This window comes from Cyprinus carpio, chromosome A5, assembly GCF_018340385.1.
Source record: "Cyprinus carpio isolate SPL01 chromosome A5, ASM1834038v1, whole genome shotgun sequence".
Classification (NCBI taxonomy): Eukaryota; Metazoa; Chordata; class Actinopteri; order Cypriniformes; family Cyprinidae; genus Cyprinus; species Cyprinus carpio.
The window spans coordinates 15,524,680-15,541,593 of NC_056576.1; the positions used below are offsets into that span (position 1 = coordinate 15,524,680).

General features: G+C 37.2%; 1 protein-coding gene across 10 annotated transcripts in view; it reads right to left on the reverse strand.

Annotated features, from left to right (window-relative positions):
• The window catches only part of LOC109083416 (armadillo repeat protein deleted in velo-cardio-facial syndrome homolog), a 115,550-nt gene that overhangs the window by 97,726 nt on the left and 910 nt on the right, over positions 1-16,914 (reverse strand). For 8 of the 10 annotated variants that reach the window (XM_019098252.2, XM_019098245.2, XM_019098238.2 and 5 more), the window contains exons 2-3: positions 11,400-11,506; positions 10,040-10,273 (exon numbers count right to left, since the gene is read on the reverse strand). In XM_019098252.2, coding sequence (XP_018953797.1) covers positions 10,040-10,252 — 213 coding nt within the window. In that variant the 5' untranslated portion in view covers positions 10,253-10,273; positions 11,400-11,506. Of the gene's footprint in view, positions 1-10,039; positions 10,274-11,399; positions 11,507-14,794; positions 14,856-16,914 lie in introns of those variants that run through there. The other 2 variants (XM_042754934.1, XM_019098205.2) reach the window with 2 other exon arrangements.

Here is a 16,914-nt window from a genome sequence, read left to right on the forward strand (position 1 = left end):
TTTCCTCATTTTTTTGTCCTTTTTTTTCACCTATACACTCTCTCTTGGCCCGTTCTTTTCTCTCTCAGCTTTTGTCCTTTTGTCCTTCCAGCCTTCTAAATATGAGAAGGGAAAGGAAAGAGGTTGCAGAATGATTTCAGACAGCATTCAGTGACTGATAATGTGAAAGAATTTTAATCCAAATCTATGAATGGGTTTAACACAAAGCCGGAAGGAGGTAGAGTTCAGGGATGGGCACTTTAGACACGGGGTGTCAAACTCATTTTAGATTGTGGGCCGGATACAGGACTACTATTTTTATTTGTTGTATATTGGCACACTCGTGGAGATAATAAAGTTTATAATCAACACCATGCCTAAACTCACTAAAATATACTGGGGTTACAAGCCTGCGTCTCAGTCAAACATAACTTTATGAACTTTTTTGTTCGTTTCTTGTTAGTAGAAATGCCTCAATAAACTGTCAAAGCTGAAAATATTCCACCTCGGAGCTCACACACTCTTTTACTTAAAAACCAAATCCTTCTCTAACTTTGAACAACAGTCAGCGCAAACACACCCCCATACTAAAGAGCATCATGTCTTATCTAGCAGTAACAGCCTGAATCTGTCTGCAGTCGGCCTGAATGAATTTGCTTCTTTTTCTAGAGTCTGACACCAAACAGACTGCAGAACGCCCTGTGGTCGCTGAACTGTATAAACATGTCAACAGAAAAAGTGTTGATAAACAAATAAACTGAAAATAATCAATGTTTTAGTGGATTCAGGTCTGACGAATTACTGCGATGGAACAGATGACCGGAAAGGTTAACGTGGACTACTGCGGAGAGAAATACAAAAATCGAAAACCACAGATAATGTAACGATCAAGAAAGGATAAGAAAGATACGCAATGTACATGCGACTGTTTTAGTCTCATAAATATATTTATGAGCGCTGAATATTTGAAAAGGCTTTTGCTCAAGAGGATGTATGATGTTTGCTTAAGGTTGCAGCACTCCCAGTCTTAAAATGTAATGAATTTCATCATTAGATGTTTTCAAATGTGGCGACTCAGCGAAGATTGCATTTAAATGCATCACCTCTGTAAACGTGCACTGATTATATTTAACACACACACACAAAAAAAAAAAAAAAAAAAAAAAAAAAAAAAAAAAAAACGTGGGACTGCAGATTGGGAAATAAACATGCAATATTCTTTTGATATGCAAGATCAAATACAAAAATGTCAGTCTTGGGTTTTTCCCAACACAGAGGTTCTTAACAAAAAAACACATATCTGGTAAATGAGATCCTGAGAGAGAATATGAAGAATCAAAACTAAAAAAGGAAAAATGTGGAGCATAAAATTTAGCATTAAAGGAATAGTTTCACCAAAAATAGAAATTCAATCACTATTTGTACAATATTAGTCCTCTATATATCAAGCACTTTATTCCATGTTTCCTAGAGTCAAACCAAAATGCTCTTCATGGCGTTCATATTATTACAATCAGCAATGTCAGATTCATAGAAATTACTTTGTTGAGCTGGATCTTTTCTATTAATCCACTGATCCAGTTCACAACACAGGTGTGAATGATTTGTTCATGAATCTGACTAGTTCTTGAGTTCAACCCACTGTTTTAATTATTCTGTTTCGGCCCACAGGAGGGTAAGATTATCAGTGAATAACAATGTAAATTTCACAACTCATGGTACTCTTATGTTTTATTTATTTGAAACAACATGAAGGTAAGTAAAAAGTGACAAAATGTCAATCTTTGGATGAACTATTCCTTTAACTATTCCTTTAACCCTACATCTCACAGTGTGGTGATAATCATCTCCTTCATTTTTCACAAACTACCATCAGAACATCCATTAAATATAATCTCCACACCTCTGCTTTCAGTCTGAGCTGTCCTACTGTGTCTCACTGACGTTCTCCCACAGTAGCTGCTCTCCAAACGTTCTCTTACTCAAAGCTCATTACCCAGTTCTCTGCTCAAATTAAGTTTTGTTATAACACAACATTTGTAAATAGACCAGGGCCCTGGTAATAAGGTAAGTGACTGACAGTCCAGACACGCACACCAATCTCTGGATAAATATAAAGAGCAGAAAAGAGCCCATCAATGCACACATAAAGTCAATAAAGCCACCAGAGACCAGACAGATATATCACACATTATATATCAGTGAGAAAACAACAAGAGAATTAAACAAAATAATTTAGCTCATAGATTTTAAAATCTTGCTTATTACTTATAAAGCCCTGAGTGGTTTAGCACCTGAGTATTTGAACAAGCTCTTATTGCATTATAGACCTCCAAGTCCATTGCGTTCTCAAAACTCTGGAATAACCTACCTAACATTGCTCGGGAGGCAGACACATTCTTGCAGTTTAAATCTAGATTAAAGATCCATCTCTTTAACCTGGCTTACACATCACACACTAACACATTTCTAATACACAAATCTGTTAAAGGAATTTTAGGCTGCATTAATTAGGACAAACAGAACTGGGAACACTTCCAATAACACATGATGTACTAGCTACATCATTAGAAGAATGGCATCTACGCTAATATTAGTCTGTTTCTTTCTTATTCCGAGGTCACCGTAGCCACCAGATCCAGTCTGTATCTAGATCAGATGGTCACTGCAGTCACCCGGATCCAGTACGTATCCAGCGCAGATGGTGGATCAGCACTTAGAGATGACCTCGACAGCCCTGAATGTCAACGGAGACCAGGACAACTAGATGCGCCCCAGAGACAGATCCCCAGTAAAGACCTTGTCTCATGGACAGTCACCGGGACAAGACCACAGGAAGCAGATGAGTCCTCAGCACAGTGTGACTTTGCTGCAGCCTGGAATTGAACTGCTGGTTTCGTCTAGTCAGAGGAGAACTGAGCCTGGTTTCTCCCAAGGTTTTTTCTCCATTCTTTCACTGATGGAGTTTTGGTTCCTTACTGCTGTCGACTCTGGCTTGCTTAGTTGGGGACACTTAATATACAGCGATTTTGTTGACTTGATTGCACAGATACTATTTAACTGAACTGAGCTGGATGATGACATCACTGAATTCAATGATGAACTACCTTTAACTGAAAAATGAGTATTTACTATTGTCATTTTGCATTATTGACACACTATTTTCCTATTTAAAACTGTAAAGTGATTTGACAGAATCTGTATTGTTAAAAGCAATATATAAACAAAGGCGACTTGACTATAATGTGCTACCTGACACATAGAGTGACGAATCTTCAGCTATATATTTAATCGTTACCCATCAACAAGTTTGTGGCACATATATTATTAAACTGTGGTGCTAAACCACTTTAAGAAAACCACTATTAAAGGTCACTGTTGAAACCTCCAAACAACTTTTTCAAGTAATAGTGCATTTTACACGTCAAGTGGTTTCAATTTAGGCTCCCAATAAGAGGGTCAAGCACACAGACCTGTTTGGTTATATATGAACATGCCAAGTAAAGGGGTCAACATTCCTGGAGTGACTCAGGCGTCTCATAAAGCAAGAGATTCTTATTTTAAACATGAGTTCAGGATCCACTGAGTGAGCAGCAGTTGGTCCTTTAAAGGGGTCATGAACTGCCTCTTTTTATTATTTTGTACTGTTCTCTGAGGTCCACTTATAATGTTATCAAGATTTTTACATCAAACAAATCATAGTTTAGAAGAAGTAATAAGCTATTTTCTGTCCTGTTTTGACACCCCTCATCAAAACTCTGTTTGAATAGGCATAACAATTTTGTATGTTTGACAGCCAATATCCTTGATAGATGGATGCTGCTGTGATTTAGGTTAAAAACACATAAATACTCAGTACATATCAAACGATCTGTAATAACAGAAAAAGCAATAGTGACAACATTATAAAGAACAGTTACTCACACTTGTGTGGTGCGACAGTACTGTCAGATGCAATATAGTCAGCACAACTTTGTATTTAGTTTCAACTTTCTGAAAATCCTGTGTCGAACTGTGCCTTGTTTGTAAACAACCTTCTTCTGTGGAAGCAGTGTTTAGCCACACTATTTCGTCATAAAGTGGCACATTCCACAACCTGTCATTTTGGCAGATTGGCTTCTATATAAGCTGTTTTTAGATTAACAAGAAAGTTTTGAGTGCTGAAACTTGCAGGATGTTTTTTAAAGTACAATGACCTGAATGAGGAGTCACTCCTGCTGGTACGGTTAAGAATACAGCATAATCAGGAGCCCTTCAACCTCATTCAGTAGCTGACTGAATGAGTTAGTTATATAGTTCATATTATAGACAACTTCCCGGATCGATTAGGACTGGGCGATGTACTGAACTTTTACAATACACTGTATGCACACAATGATGTTGCTGGTAATAAAACGGTGTATATAACGGTTTGTTAATGGATGTTTGATGATTATTTAAATATACACAACATTAAATATATCACCCAGCACTCAGAGTACAACACAAGAAATGCTGGACACAACCTTATTTATTATACTTCAAAAGTGAAAAAAAAAGATTAAGCAACATTGTGAAAATAAAAAAGCAAGAAAACTCGGCTCTTCGTGTATTTTACGGCTTTTAGAAGATTAATCATTTGATGGATTGTGGAATGGGGATGAGAGCGGTCTGAGCAGCCCTCTGTAGAATGTGAATAGCTGTGGGCACCTGCAGCTGCTCTGAATACAAAGAATGCAGCTATTTGCACTCCTTAGTGAGAACGCCTGTCCTTCAGGGTGCCAGCATTATGAAACGTGAGCAGGTTCACCTTTTTAACACCTGCAGACATATCAAAAAAACGGATTACTCACGGGATTACAATTTTCAATGTATTATGAAAGAAATATAGCCATATCACTGGAGGTGGATGCTGATATATGACATATTCTGTATGGGCTTTACAGGCAACTACCTCAAGCTTCATGCTCCACTTCTCATTGCTCATCCACAGCAGTTTTACTCTTCATTCTGTCTGCACTTCTTATTGAAAATAAAGTTGACCTAACGACATTCAACTTCTTTCAAGCAGCTCCGTGAGGATTTTAAGTCAAACCATTTATGCAGCTTTCAAGTCACTGTGATAACCACAACTGAAAAATGCTTTTGATGCATGCAAACATCAACATTATTTTCACTAAAATATGCAGTTTTACTCATGACATTGTTTTGTTGGCATCAAGAAGGCACTTAGGCAAAAAAAAAAAACATCTAATTAACAATGATATTTGCGATGAAATATTTTGTTGTGCATACACACAAACTTTCCACATTCTCATGACACATTCTTGAACTGCTCCATATTTTTAGTCGCATTTGTAATTTGCAGTTTGGAAAACTACTGGAATCTAAGAAAAACTTTGCATTATACATGTGTGAGAGCAGAAAAAAAGTGCAATGAGAGGTGTGAGAGAGAAAATAAGCAATGCAAGTAGTTTCACTGCTGCTTTAATTATAGTTTTACAAGAGGTTTGACTTTTCCTAATAGAGAGATTGTGTATATGCTGGGAAGAAGTTGAGAAAGTCATTGTTAAAGGTGCTGAATGTAGGATTGACACAGGGTGGTTAAACTAGGTATTGCAGTCCAAATTAAAAATTTTGGAGAAGGTTTTTTTCACCCGGCTCCTCCTCCTCAGACTTGATGTACACGCAGGTTGCTAGATTGACAATACCAACAGGAACGAGCGCACTTGACAATGAATGAAATGAAATGCGCTGTGTTTTCTGCCAACTGGCAACCCGGGGTGCCGAAATACAATTGGGTAAACTGGCAGTGGGCAGGTTTCACAAACCAAAACAAAGACTGACATTCCGGCCCAGAACACACATTTTCAAAGGGGAATAATTGACTGTAGCATTGTTTTTCAGATAAACAAGTATGTTAACTTAGCATGTTTCTTAAATATCTGCAAACACATTATGGTATTTTTATGCTTTAGTAGAGTCAAAAACTTACATACAGCATCTTTAAGCAGGTAATTAACAAGACAGTGGGCCAGACACATTTACAAGACAGACACTCATTCCCAGGCTTTCCTCACATCGAGCTTCCTTGTGTTTTGCAGCTAAAGCCTAGTTCACACTACATGACTTAAAACGTCGGCAGATCTCTGTGCTGTTCGGACTACATGACTTCTTGGCTGTCTTGAAGTCATTGTGGTGTTCACACTACGCCACACTACGTAAATGATCTGCAACAGGGGGTCACACACTACACGAGCTGACAACAACTCTGTCACCCAACAACTCTATCCTGTCTCCAAACCACGTTTCGTCATGAAAACACACATGAGAAGTTGAACGGGAAAGACGCAAAACAACAAGTGAAACAGAAACTGTTTATTTGAAAATTAACATGGGGAAGAAATTAGTGCTGCAAGGTGTTTGCATGATGAAAAAAATTCACTCCATTTCTTGTGTCCAAACTTTTCTTTAAAGTTGTTTGCTGTTGCTGTTTTTCTTTCGCTGACCTCAACCCATGCCTTGCTTTCTCATTGGCTGTAGCTAGTCGCGACACCAGTCCAGATATTTAGCATGCTAGATATTTGTTTGGCATCTGCGAGGCGTCAGCAACGTGTCAACGAGCCTCTTTGATGCATCGTTGAGTAGTTATAAAAACATACTGGATGGACTGATTAGATCATTTGGATTACATTTAAAATAATAACAAATTATAATAGTGACAATAATATATCCATAAGGATAATTTAGCATAACAGTAAAACATTTTATAAAAATGGAGCCTTGAATTTTTCACTTCTCTATTCTCACTGTTTACAGAACAAACTGAAAATGTCAGCTGAGCTCCCCTTTCTCTGCGCCAGTGGACCTGTACGGTAAAACTGAGGAACCTGAGCAGTGGTGTATCATACCATCTCTGTGTGTCTTACTACAGACAGCACTGATCAAAGCAGCAACTTTTCTTCCAAAGCTCTCCACAGGCCTTTCAGACTCAAAACATTTAGACAGAGCTAGCGAAGTTCAGCCACAGGAACCAAGCTTCAGTCCTCCAGGCACATTTCCTGAATTTTAAATCATGTTATAGATTCCAGGAAGTAGCTGCGTTGATCCTCTTACTGCCTCAGGTCATGACCTCTGAACATTACTTACACGTGGGACAGTTGAGGTTACTTTAAAGAAAAGCTGTCTATGGTGTCAGAGTTGCTGTGAAAGGTCTGCCATTGATGGAGTCCTATTGTGTCTCTCTGTCACTCTGTGACCTTTTGGACCTTGTGAAGAATACTAAAGGCTTAAAAACAAAATAAATCAATGTCTCCAGTCAGTAAACACACGGAGGTGAATGAGAGAATGAGGTGAGTCCTTTCGTTCTTTGGGAATCAAATCTATTAACACTTGATCCACCTCCCATTACAGTATTAATATGTACAAGACACAAGATGAATGAGGTGCACCTGCTGCAACAGTGCCAAATTACTCATATAACATTCCAAGAAACCATTTTTACACAGCAAAAGGAAAAGCCACTGATACAACGAAAGCATGAGAGGACTGTTGAAAGAAAATATCTGAATACATCAACCTTAAAAGAAAAATATATACAGTACTCACTCATTTTAAAAGCTTATTTAAATTAAACACTTATACATTTGTATTGATTAAAATTAAAAAGCATTTGTTGCCAAATGTGTAATGCATTGAGGGATGGTAAACTATAAACACACACATACTATATATATGTGTATATGTGTGTGTGTGTGTATATGTATATATAGTGTATATATATATATATATATATATATATATATATATAACATATATATAAATATGAATGTTTGTGTGTGTGTGTATATATATATATATATATATAAACACAAATAAACATGAATTATTATTATAATATATTAATAAATTAATATATATTAATATATTATTAATATATTATTATTATTATTATTATACTTGTCCACGGTAGCTAAGACCATCAGTTACATCTCCACATCACCTCCGGGTATAAAAACATCAGCTGCATAAATCCACCAGCTTTTGATCCTCATCACTGTGTGGTTTGATAATTCTCATTGAGAAAGGAAGTGAAACAGAATATAAAGACAGACATCTAGACAGAAGATAGCAGTCAGTTCCGGCAAAAAGATTCTGTGACATGCAAGGCCTTCTGACAGTAACTGACATGTATAAAAGGGCAAGCTAATTTTCAAGCTGTCATGTTAGGCAGAGAGGAGTAAAACACACAAGCTTTATGGGCAGGTGAGGGCAGCACACAGGCTAAACACATAATGGAAGAGACAGATAATCAGTGTCTAAGCAGTGACAAGGGACCTGTTTTTTTTTCCTTCTTTTTTTCTTTCTGTGAGAATTACACTTTTCTTTAACTGGTTTTTCAAAACAGCAAAGTTTAACAGTAATGTAGAGGAAACAGCTAGTTAGGAGTCAAAATATTTCACCCTTTGATGATGACGATGAAGGAACACTAAATATGCACCTCCAGAGTCAGTCAGAAATAAATGATATGGTGTTGCCATCAAACAGACGTGTAGAGTTTGACTTCACTACCCTGAAATTATCCACTACTGATGGCTAACATGGAGAGGATTTCATCAGCCTTTTTTCCACCAGCGACCCATAGAAACCTCAATGAAGTGTTCAAAATAAACAAATAAAATTAAACTGTCTGTTGTTGATCTGGATGCAATCCAGTGGTGAACTTCTGTTGATTACATATATTTTGCAGTCCAGTGGTATTTGAATTGATTGATGAAAGGATCTTGCAAATGTAACTCAATTAAAGGGATAGTTCACCCAAAAATGTGTGTCATTAAAAAATTGTGTCATTAATTGTGTCGTTCCAACCCTGTAAGACCTTAGTTCATCTTCGGAACACAAATGAAGATATATTTGATGAAATGCGAGAGCTTTCTGTACCTGCATAGATAGCAACAGAACTACCACTTGGTAGAGGCCGAGAAATGTAATAAGGATATCGATAAAATAGTGTGCAAAGAAAACAAAAATAACTTTATTCAACAATTTCTTCTCTTCCGTGTCAGTCAACACACATTCACGAGAGTACCACGATGCGATGGCACTTGTGTGATGATGCTGCTGATGCAGGAGCCAGTATTCTGACGTTTCTGTCTCTGCAGGGTCAGAAAGCTCTCGGATTTTATCAAAAATATTTTAATTTGTGTTCCGAAGATAAAAAAAAAGTCTTACAGGTTTGGAATGACACAAAGGTGATTAATTAATGACACAATTTTCATTTTTGGGTGAACTATGCCTTTAAGAACAACTTAATAACAAAGTAGACAAAGTGTGACAAAACAATAAAAAAAAGATACAGATCTGAAGTCAGTAAAGTTATTAACCAACCTTCAAACAAGGGGTGCAGCTACAGGTGGACAACATCCCACCAAAAGGCCAAACAGAAAAAGGAAAGAAAAGAAAAAAAACATTTACTACAGTAATTAAAGTTTTTAGCCTTTTAAATTTTTTCTATAAATTCTAGACTTTAATAAAATTTTCTCAAATACATAAATTAAATTAAATTAAATTAAATTAAATTAAATCTGGGGTTCTAGAAGATTATTTCTAAATCAACAATTTTGTAACTCCCAAATACTTTGACTGGAGGGAGCAATTTTGTACTGTGATTATAAAATTGCAATGGTATTAATTAGATTTTTTCTCACATTGACTTTAGTTATCCACCCCAGGATGATATCCTTTTAACATCACTGCCTCAGACAGGCATTTGCCTCAGCACTATAAGGGGCCCAAAGCAAACAGTACAGTCTATGAGATAATACGAGAAGCACATGGTGGAGAGAAAAGGGAAGAAGAAGAGTGTACGACCCATCCTGGGCACAGATGATGAGTCACTGCAGGACAACACCCAGAGCAATTACTCAGCACAGCCAAACACAGCTCAAGCTAATTGAGATAAAGACAGACTGATTTTGTGAAAACAATGAAAATGAAGCAGTATCAGCATGAGGAGAGTTATGGGGCTGCTTTGTTCATTCACACAGACTGACGCATGACTTGCCAAGCTGGAATGGTTTACCTGCATGACCATCTGTTGCCAGGCCAGCGGTTGGTTGCTCCCGCCTGTGGTTCCGCCCACCAGTCGATCAGAGGGCAGACTGCCGCGTTCCAGCTGCAAGGAGACATTGCGGCGTTCCTCTTCAAGGGCCCTGGTCAGACGCTCGAAGCGTGCCTCCTGCTCTTTAACTGATGCCAGGATACTGGCGGCTGACGGCACGTCATATTCTTCCATAGCAGCACCCAAAATTATATGCTGATTACAGGGCAGGGTAAATGGGGGAGAGAGAAGGACCCAGGACAAAAGAAACAACCATTTAAAGAGATAGTTCAGCCAAAAATGTTAATTCTCTTAACATTACATACTTTCTTTACTTTTTTTCTTATGTGGAACATAAAAAGAAGTTATTTATAGCAGAATGTCTCTTTTCCATTATAAGTGCATTGAAAGCAAATGGTGACCGCAACTATCATTCAAGGAATTTAACAGCTTCAGGGGCAGTTACAGGGTCAGGGGATATTCAGGGCTTAATGCATATGGAACCACCTTTTGATTAAATATTGCAATATTCTATATATTAAAATCAATAAAACTTACATGGTGTCATTCTTAAATATTACTAAATTAAACTAAAATCTCAGCTTCAGACAAGTCTAAAGCTTAATTTTAAAACACAGTCCTAACATAAAATAAAATAAAATGACAAAAACACTATTTATGTTTACATAAGGGACAAACACTAATTGTGTCCCTTTAGGTTTTCCATAGTTTGGTGACCACAGAAGACTTGAATAGTAGTATGGACCACTATCTTTATGATGACAGCCTCTGGTCCCCATCCACTTTCACTGTATGGAAGATTGCTGCTTGGATTCTTTTTGTGCTCCCCATAGGAAATAAAGTCATACTTTTTTTTGAATGACATAAGGGTGACATAAGGGTGAATAACTAAAGACAAAATATACATTTCTGGCTTAACTATACCTTTAATACTGACTATGTAACACTAAAACCTAATACTGCAACAGTATCCATGCACCAAATGCTGCAGTGTCACATTGCACTGTACTGTACTATGAGCAGCAATTCCTTTATAGGAAGCTTGATACTTTACTTTCTGCATATAAAAACCACAAATGGCCAAAACTCACATGCATATGCCACAAAACATACAATTGTTCCAGACTAAATTCACCACACCTTGACACAATACAGATATGCTGGACTATAAATCACCATGATAACTTTATTCATGCTATGCACAATAGCTCGGACTTCTCTCCCATTGTCAAAGGTGACAAAATGAAGCTTCACATAGAGCATAAAGAAGCAAAACCTAGGGTTGAGGCTTGGTTCATATACAGTTCACCTGCATACACACCTATCAGTTAGCGGAGAGAGAGGCAGTTAGAGGACAGACATCCCCCTATAAGGACAGACAGGAGGAGATGTGCCCAGCGGGAGGCAAAGAGAGAGAGCGAGAGCTGGCTGCAGAGGGAAAGAAAGACAGAAGAATCACAGGTTAGATAACACTCTGACACTATAAACATAATAGACAGAATTCTGTTTCCTGGGGACTTAAAGAGGATGAAGATAAAGAAATGAATGAGAAGATGCTAGAGAATGATAAAAGCTATTGAAACCTCATTCGCTGACTTTGAGCAAAGTAGATTGGATTGGGCTGTCAGGGGACAGGTGTACACAGACAAAGGGGGCCAGACTAAGTTTGAGATAGAAAAGGGGGCTGGTGCAAATTAATATTTACTAAGAGCATTATACAGTTGTTGTTTTTCGTTCTCCATTAAACCAAAGTCACAAATGGACACGCACACAGTAACACAAACATTCTATTCTCAATAGAACAGTCGGTGTGAGGGTCCTATTCCCTTTGAAGCGCAGCACAGTACACACACAGGCTTTGAAGTTTGTTTCTGGCTGATCATTTATTTATCTTAAGTGGCGTTCTGACACAGCTCTATAACGGCAAGGCATTGTACTGCAGTCTTGTTCTGGGTACAAAGAGTGACTGCACAAGGTCTAGCAAAGGGAACCCATCTGCTTTTGCTGTTGCTTCTGCCTCTGGAAAATAACGCAACATTACATTTATCATGCTAATTAAGATACATTTACAAAAATGTGACAACTTATCATGGAAAATGTAAGTCAATAAAAATGTGGCGACAGTGTAAAAACGGATAAACTTCTAATATCTGAGATGTAAACGGTTAGATGTGAATAACAAATAACTTTTAGCCTTTTATGATAAATGAACCGTTTTATTTATTAAATATAATGAAATACATGAACATATCTACCTACCTACAGCAGCATCTTATCTATCCAAATTTGTCTTGACTTTGTATTTCTAGTTAAAATGCAACTTCACACAATTAAATGAATTTAAATGAATTCCGTTTCCATACTTTTAAATTCAAATAGCAATTCTGCATCTTGAAACCTCAATTTAAATGCAGAAACTGAATTAAAATTGGCTATTAGGTTGTTTCGTACTGGCCAAAGATGTCAAAGTGGTCATTGGAAATGGCTTGGGTTTATCAAGTCTAAAATACTTTTTTGCCCTTTTTTATCGTCCACCGAATGAAATCAGTCAATAGCACACTCCTCCTAAAAAGCAGAATGATATATTCTTTATGTCTGGAGCATAAACTATACAGGATTATTTACATTCCGAAAAGGGGTTTGATCAAATCCCAAACTAAGTATGAGCAATAGTAATGGTGCCTTTCCTTAGCAAACACCACTTAAAGCTTTACCACTCAAGATTTAGATCTGAATTGCTTTAGTGCTACAGCTATAATAATAGTAGTATTTAATATTACATTCAGAAAGGAAATCAAATGTTAAGATGTTGCCCAAACCATCATTTAAGGCCAGCTATCAAAATCTTTTCAGTGTCTAGAAAGAGACAGCGCTCTCATCATGGGATTAACTGAGCTATGACGATGAGACGGTTATGATGATGAACCCCTGTTTTAGGATTACCGAAGCTGCCTCTCCCATACTCCCTATCTTAAGGAGTGCAGGGGCTGATGGGAAATTGGTCTCTGCCTCTCTAAGTATCAGCAGGAGAATGACAGGCATGTCAGACATGCCCACTGCACTTATGACCACAGACTTAAAATAGTCCAAAGTAGTGAAGCATTCCAGGCCTGGTTTGGAGCTGGTTGTGCTAATAGTTTGGAGAAAAAAAAAAGAACAGTTCATTGTCAGTTAACTGTTCCGGCAAGAACATTCCATCTGTACGCTGCATTAACCTTACAAAGGGCTTAACTGCACTGATGGCAATATGGTTATCTGAACTAATGATTGTACTACAGATTAACAAAGATGAATGAGCCATTATGCCAACAAGGCATATTTATTTAAAGGTATAGTTCACCTATTAACGTTCTATCATTTAGGCCAGGCGTACACGGTGCGAGTTCAGACACTCGGGAGGTTATGAGCCATTGCACACGTTACGAGTCAGTTAACCTGATAATCTTGTCGAAGCAGTTGGTACACAGCACGACTGTACAGCTGTGTGAGCCGGCGGCAATCACATGAGCTTTCGTGCTAAACACGGAAATATGGAGCTTTTCAATGCTGCTGCTATATAGCGTCAAATAGAAGAATAAAGAAAATTAAAAGATGAGTGTGCAAATTATTTGGTGAACTGCAGTTTCTCTTTACAACATGTTTTTGCAGCGGTGAGTAATGTAGCCAACCAATCAACCGCTCACAAAGCTGGAATTTTGTCCAGTGCTAAATTCTGCACACTTGTGAATAATCATATTATTACAATGTGTAGATGCAATGTAAAAACAGAGATTCATTGTGCAGTGTAGAGAGCTTCATTGATTGTAACAGAACTTTGTGAGATCACGAACTAAGATGAGCGAGTGATTATAAAAGGAGCACTCTTTGCACCACTGCACAAAATATATGCTATGTGAAAATAGATGTGCATTAATGCTAGAGCACCCTCACTCATTTCAGAAGCACCTTCAATGGAGCACATTCAACAGAGAACAGCATAGTTATTCCTTTCAACAAAAAACAACTAGAGAAAACTGTGTGTATGTGTGTCAGTGCATCTGCACGATTTGGGGTCACCTAGTAGCCACTGAGCTATAATAATATACATAGATCTAGCATACAGTATGTAATGTGGTTGCATATGATTTGGTAATATGGGAGCTTGTGAGGTACTCGGCTCGTAAATTCCTTTCACATTCTGTGAGCCATGACCACATGAGCATCAACGATTTCCACGTGATTTCTCCCGATGGGAAAAAAACACGTACAAGTTCATACGACAGCAAAAATCGCACTGTGTATGCCCGGCTTTACTAACCTTTATATCATTCACAACCTGTACTACTTACTATCTTCTAAAAAAGATATTCTGAATAACATTGGTGTCCAAACAATATATTACTCAGGAATAAATACATTGCAGCATAAACCCTGGTGCTAAAAATAGCTGTGCAATAAATTTACAAACACAGTTGGATTTTTCTGCGTGGTTCTAGAGATGAAATGCAGCAGCAGAGGCACATTTAAAAGCCTTAACTTAAAGAAACCTCAACAACAAATTCATCAGGGGTTGAGGAACACCTATGGTATGTAGCCAAGCAGGAAACATTAACTTCTGTTGAGGTGAGAAAACATTGAGACAAAGAGTTGTTAGATCTCAACCCAAGAAACCTGGAACGATACAAGCTTAAGAAACACAGAGAAAGATGGTTATATAAGGCAGCATCCAAAACTCACCTCCTATGTTGGAGCTGGCCTGACAATTTCTGAGCAAACATCATATGCCCAAACACTTAGAAGCTGCACAGTTGATCATGTTTTCATTGATGTCTGTAGCAAAAATGATAAGGGATGAGTTATGTTGCCTTAGCAAAGCAATACTTATGCAGGATTGCTGCAGATGAAGAGGAGCCAACTAGACAGAAAACTGATGGGAACAGAAACGCCCCCCAATTAGAGTATGTCTCATTTCATTAACCCCAGCCAATCCCCTCTTCAAAAAGATAAACCCTCTCATTTCTCCCCTGGGGGCTAGAGGTCCAACATAAATAAATCACCAGGTCCAGCTCCACCTGAGCCCCTTCTGTGTGTGCAGGGTCCGTAGAGTAGAGAGAACTGGCCATTTGGTGCTGTTTTGTGGGTTCAGTAAAAAAAAAAAAAAGACTAAAGAAAAGGCCCCCATTTTTACATTCATCTGCACCTCTCCACCAGAGTTCAGATACCAAATTAAGGATGCATTAAGTTCAATCACACAGATTCAAACAAAGGGACGTTAACAATCTCAGAGGTTGAGCCGTGCTGCATTATGTGTCAAGGCACTTATGATGAATGATGGGCTTGCCTTTTTAGTAATCTAATATATTTTGTTCCAAGCACAAAGAGTGTCAAAAGGTGAACCCTGACAGAAAATGGAAAATCGCCTGAATCAAAAGACTGAGTTAAAGACGTTCTATATATGGTTTTACTGTGCAGTATCTGCGCAAGAGATTTACTTTCTTTATGAACAGGAGATATTAAAAATAGCTGTATTTGTGTTTCAAAGATGAACAAACATCTTGTGGGTTTGGAAGAAATTATTATTTTTTTTTTTTAATAATTTTCATATCTGGGTGAATTTTCTCTTTAATAAAGTGAAAAGACAGACCTTGAGTCTGTGTATGCTTGTTATATAATATGCAAAATGTGGTATGTTGAATGGGTATTGTGTCTGAATACACAGTACTTATGAAACAGAATCTACAGCTGAGCAATTAAACAATAACTCATAAGGACACAGCAGCCAATCATAAAATCACCTATGTAGTGCATTCAGACTAAAACCGCCAGACTCTTTTTTTCATTATTATTAATAAAGTGTATTTTAAATGAATTATGCAGAACTGGCTTTGAAAACTGCTTTATCATTTTGCTGAGAAAAACTATATTGTCATAGTCAATATTGCCTTTTGCTTTGAAAACTGGAATTCAAAGCAGTTTCTACTATGAAACACATAAGAGATGCGTTTGTTTTCTAGGAAGAGGAAAGAACAGAGAAATAAAGCCATTGTTTATCCCTAATTTTTTTTCCTCGTCTCTGTTCTTTTAAGTGACTCTGGATGTGAGGAGCCTCTCAGAATGAACCAGCAGCAAGAGAGTTAGAAGAATATCCTCAGCTGCACTCAGGTTTCAAGTACTTAAATAACCCAGTGCGTTATGGGTACAGTGAAACAAATCAAAGGCATGCCATAGTACTTAAATAACCCAGTGGGATGAATCACCACTGTATTTATTTACATAGACAATATTCACATTTCACACAGAATTATACATCATCTTCACCACCTGATTATACTGAGTGAATACAGAGGATCATGACAAAAATCTGAATTGATATTACAATCGCGATTATTAATTTCAATTAATAAAATTAACATTAAAATACTTATTTGGCATGCCATATTCATTACCTAGGCTACAAACCTAAAACAAGAACTATATTTTTAAAACATTATAATTGATTATAATGGTACCCAGTGTGTTATGGGTACAGTGAAACAAATCATATTCTGAATAAGTATGTTTGTCTAATTGTCCAGTTAAAACATCTTAGAATCACTGAAACAATATAAATTTACTTGAGAAGCAACATTCCTTTGACGAGTATTTTGTCTAATTGCACTGGCAGTTTTAGGAATAAACATAAGGTTAAAAAGCATTTGTTTTTAAAAAAGTGAAAAAATGATCATGTTCAGTAAGACAAAATACACATACTGTATTTAGATAGAATCTATAATAATAGGCTTGCTATCTTACACAGCTGCATCACTATAACCTTGTTTTAATGGTTTTTACTGTAGATATTTTTTAAATTAAAGAAC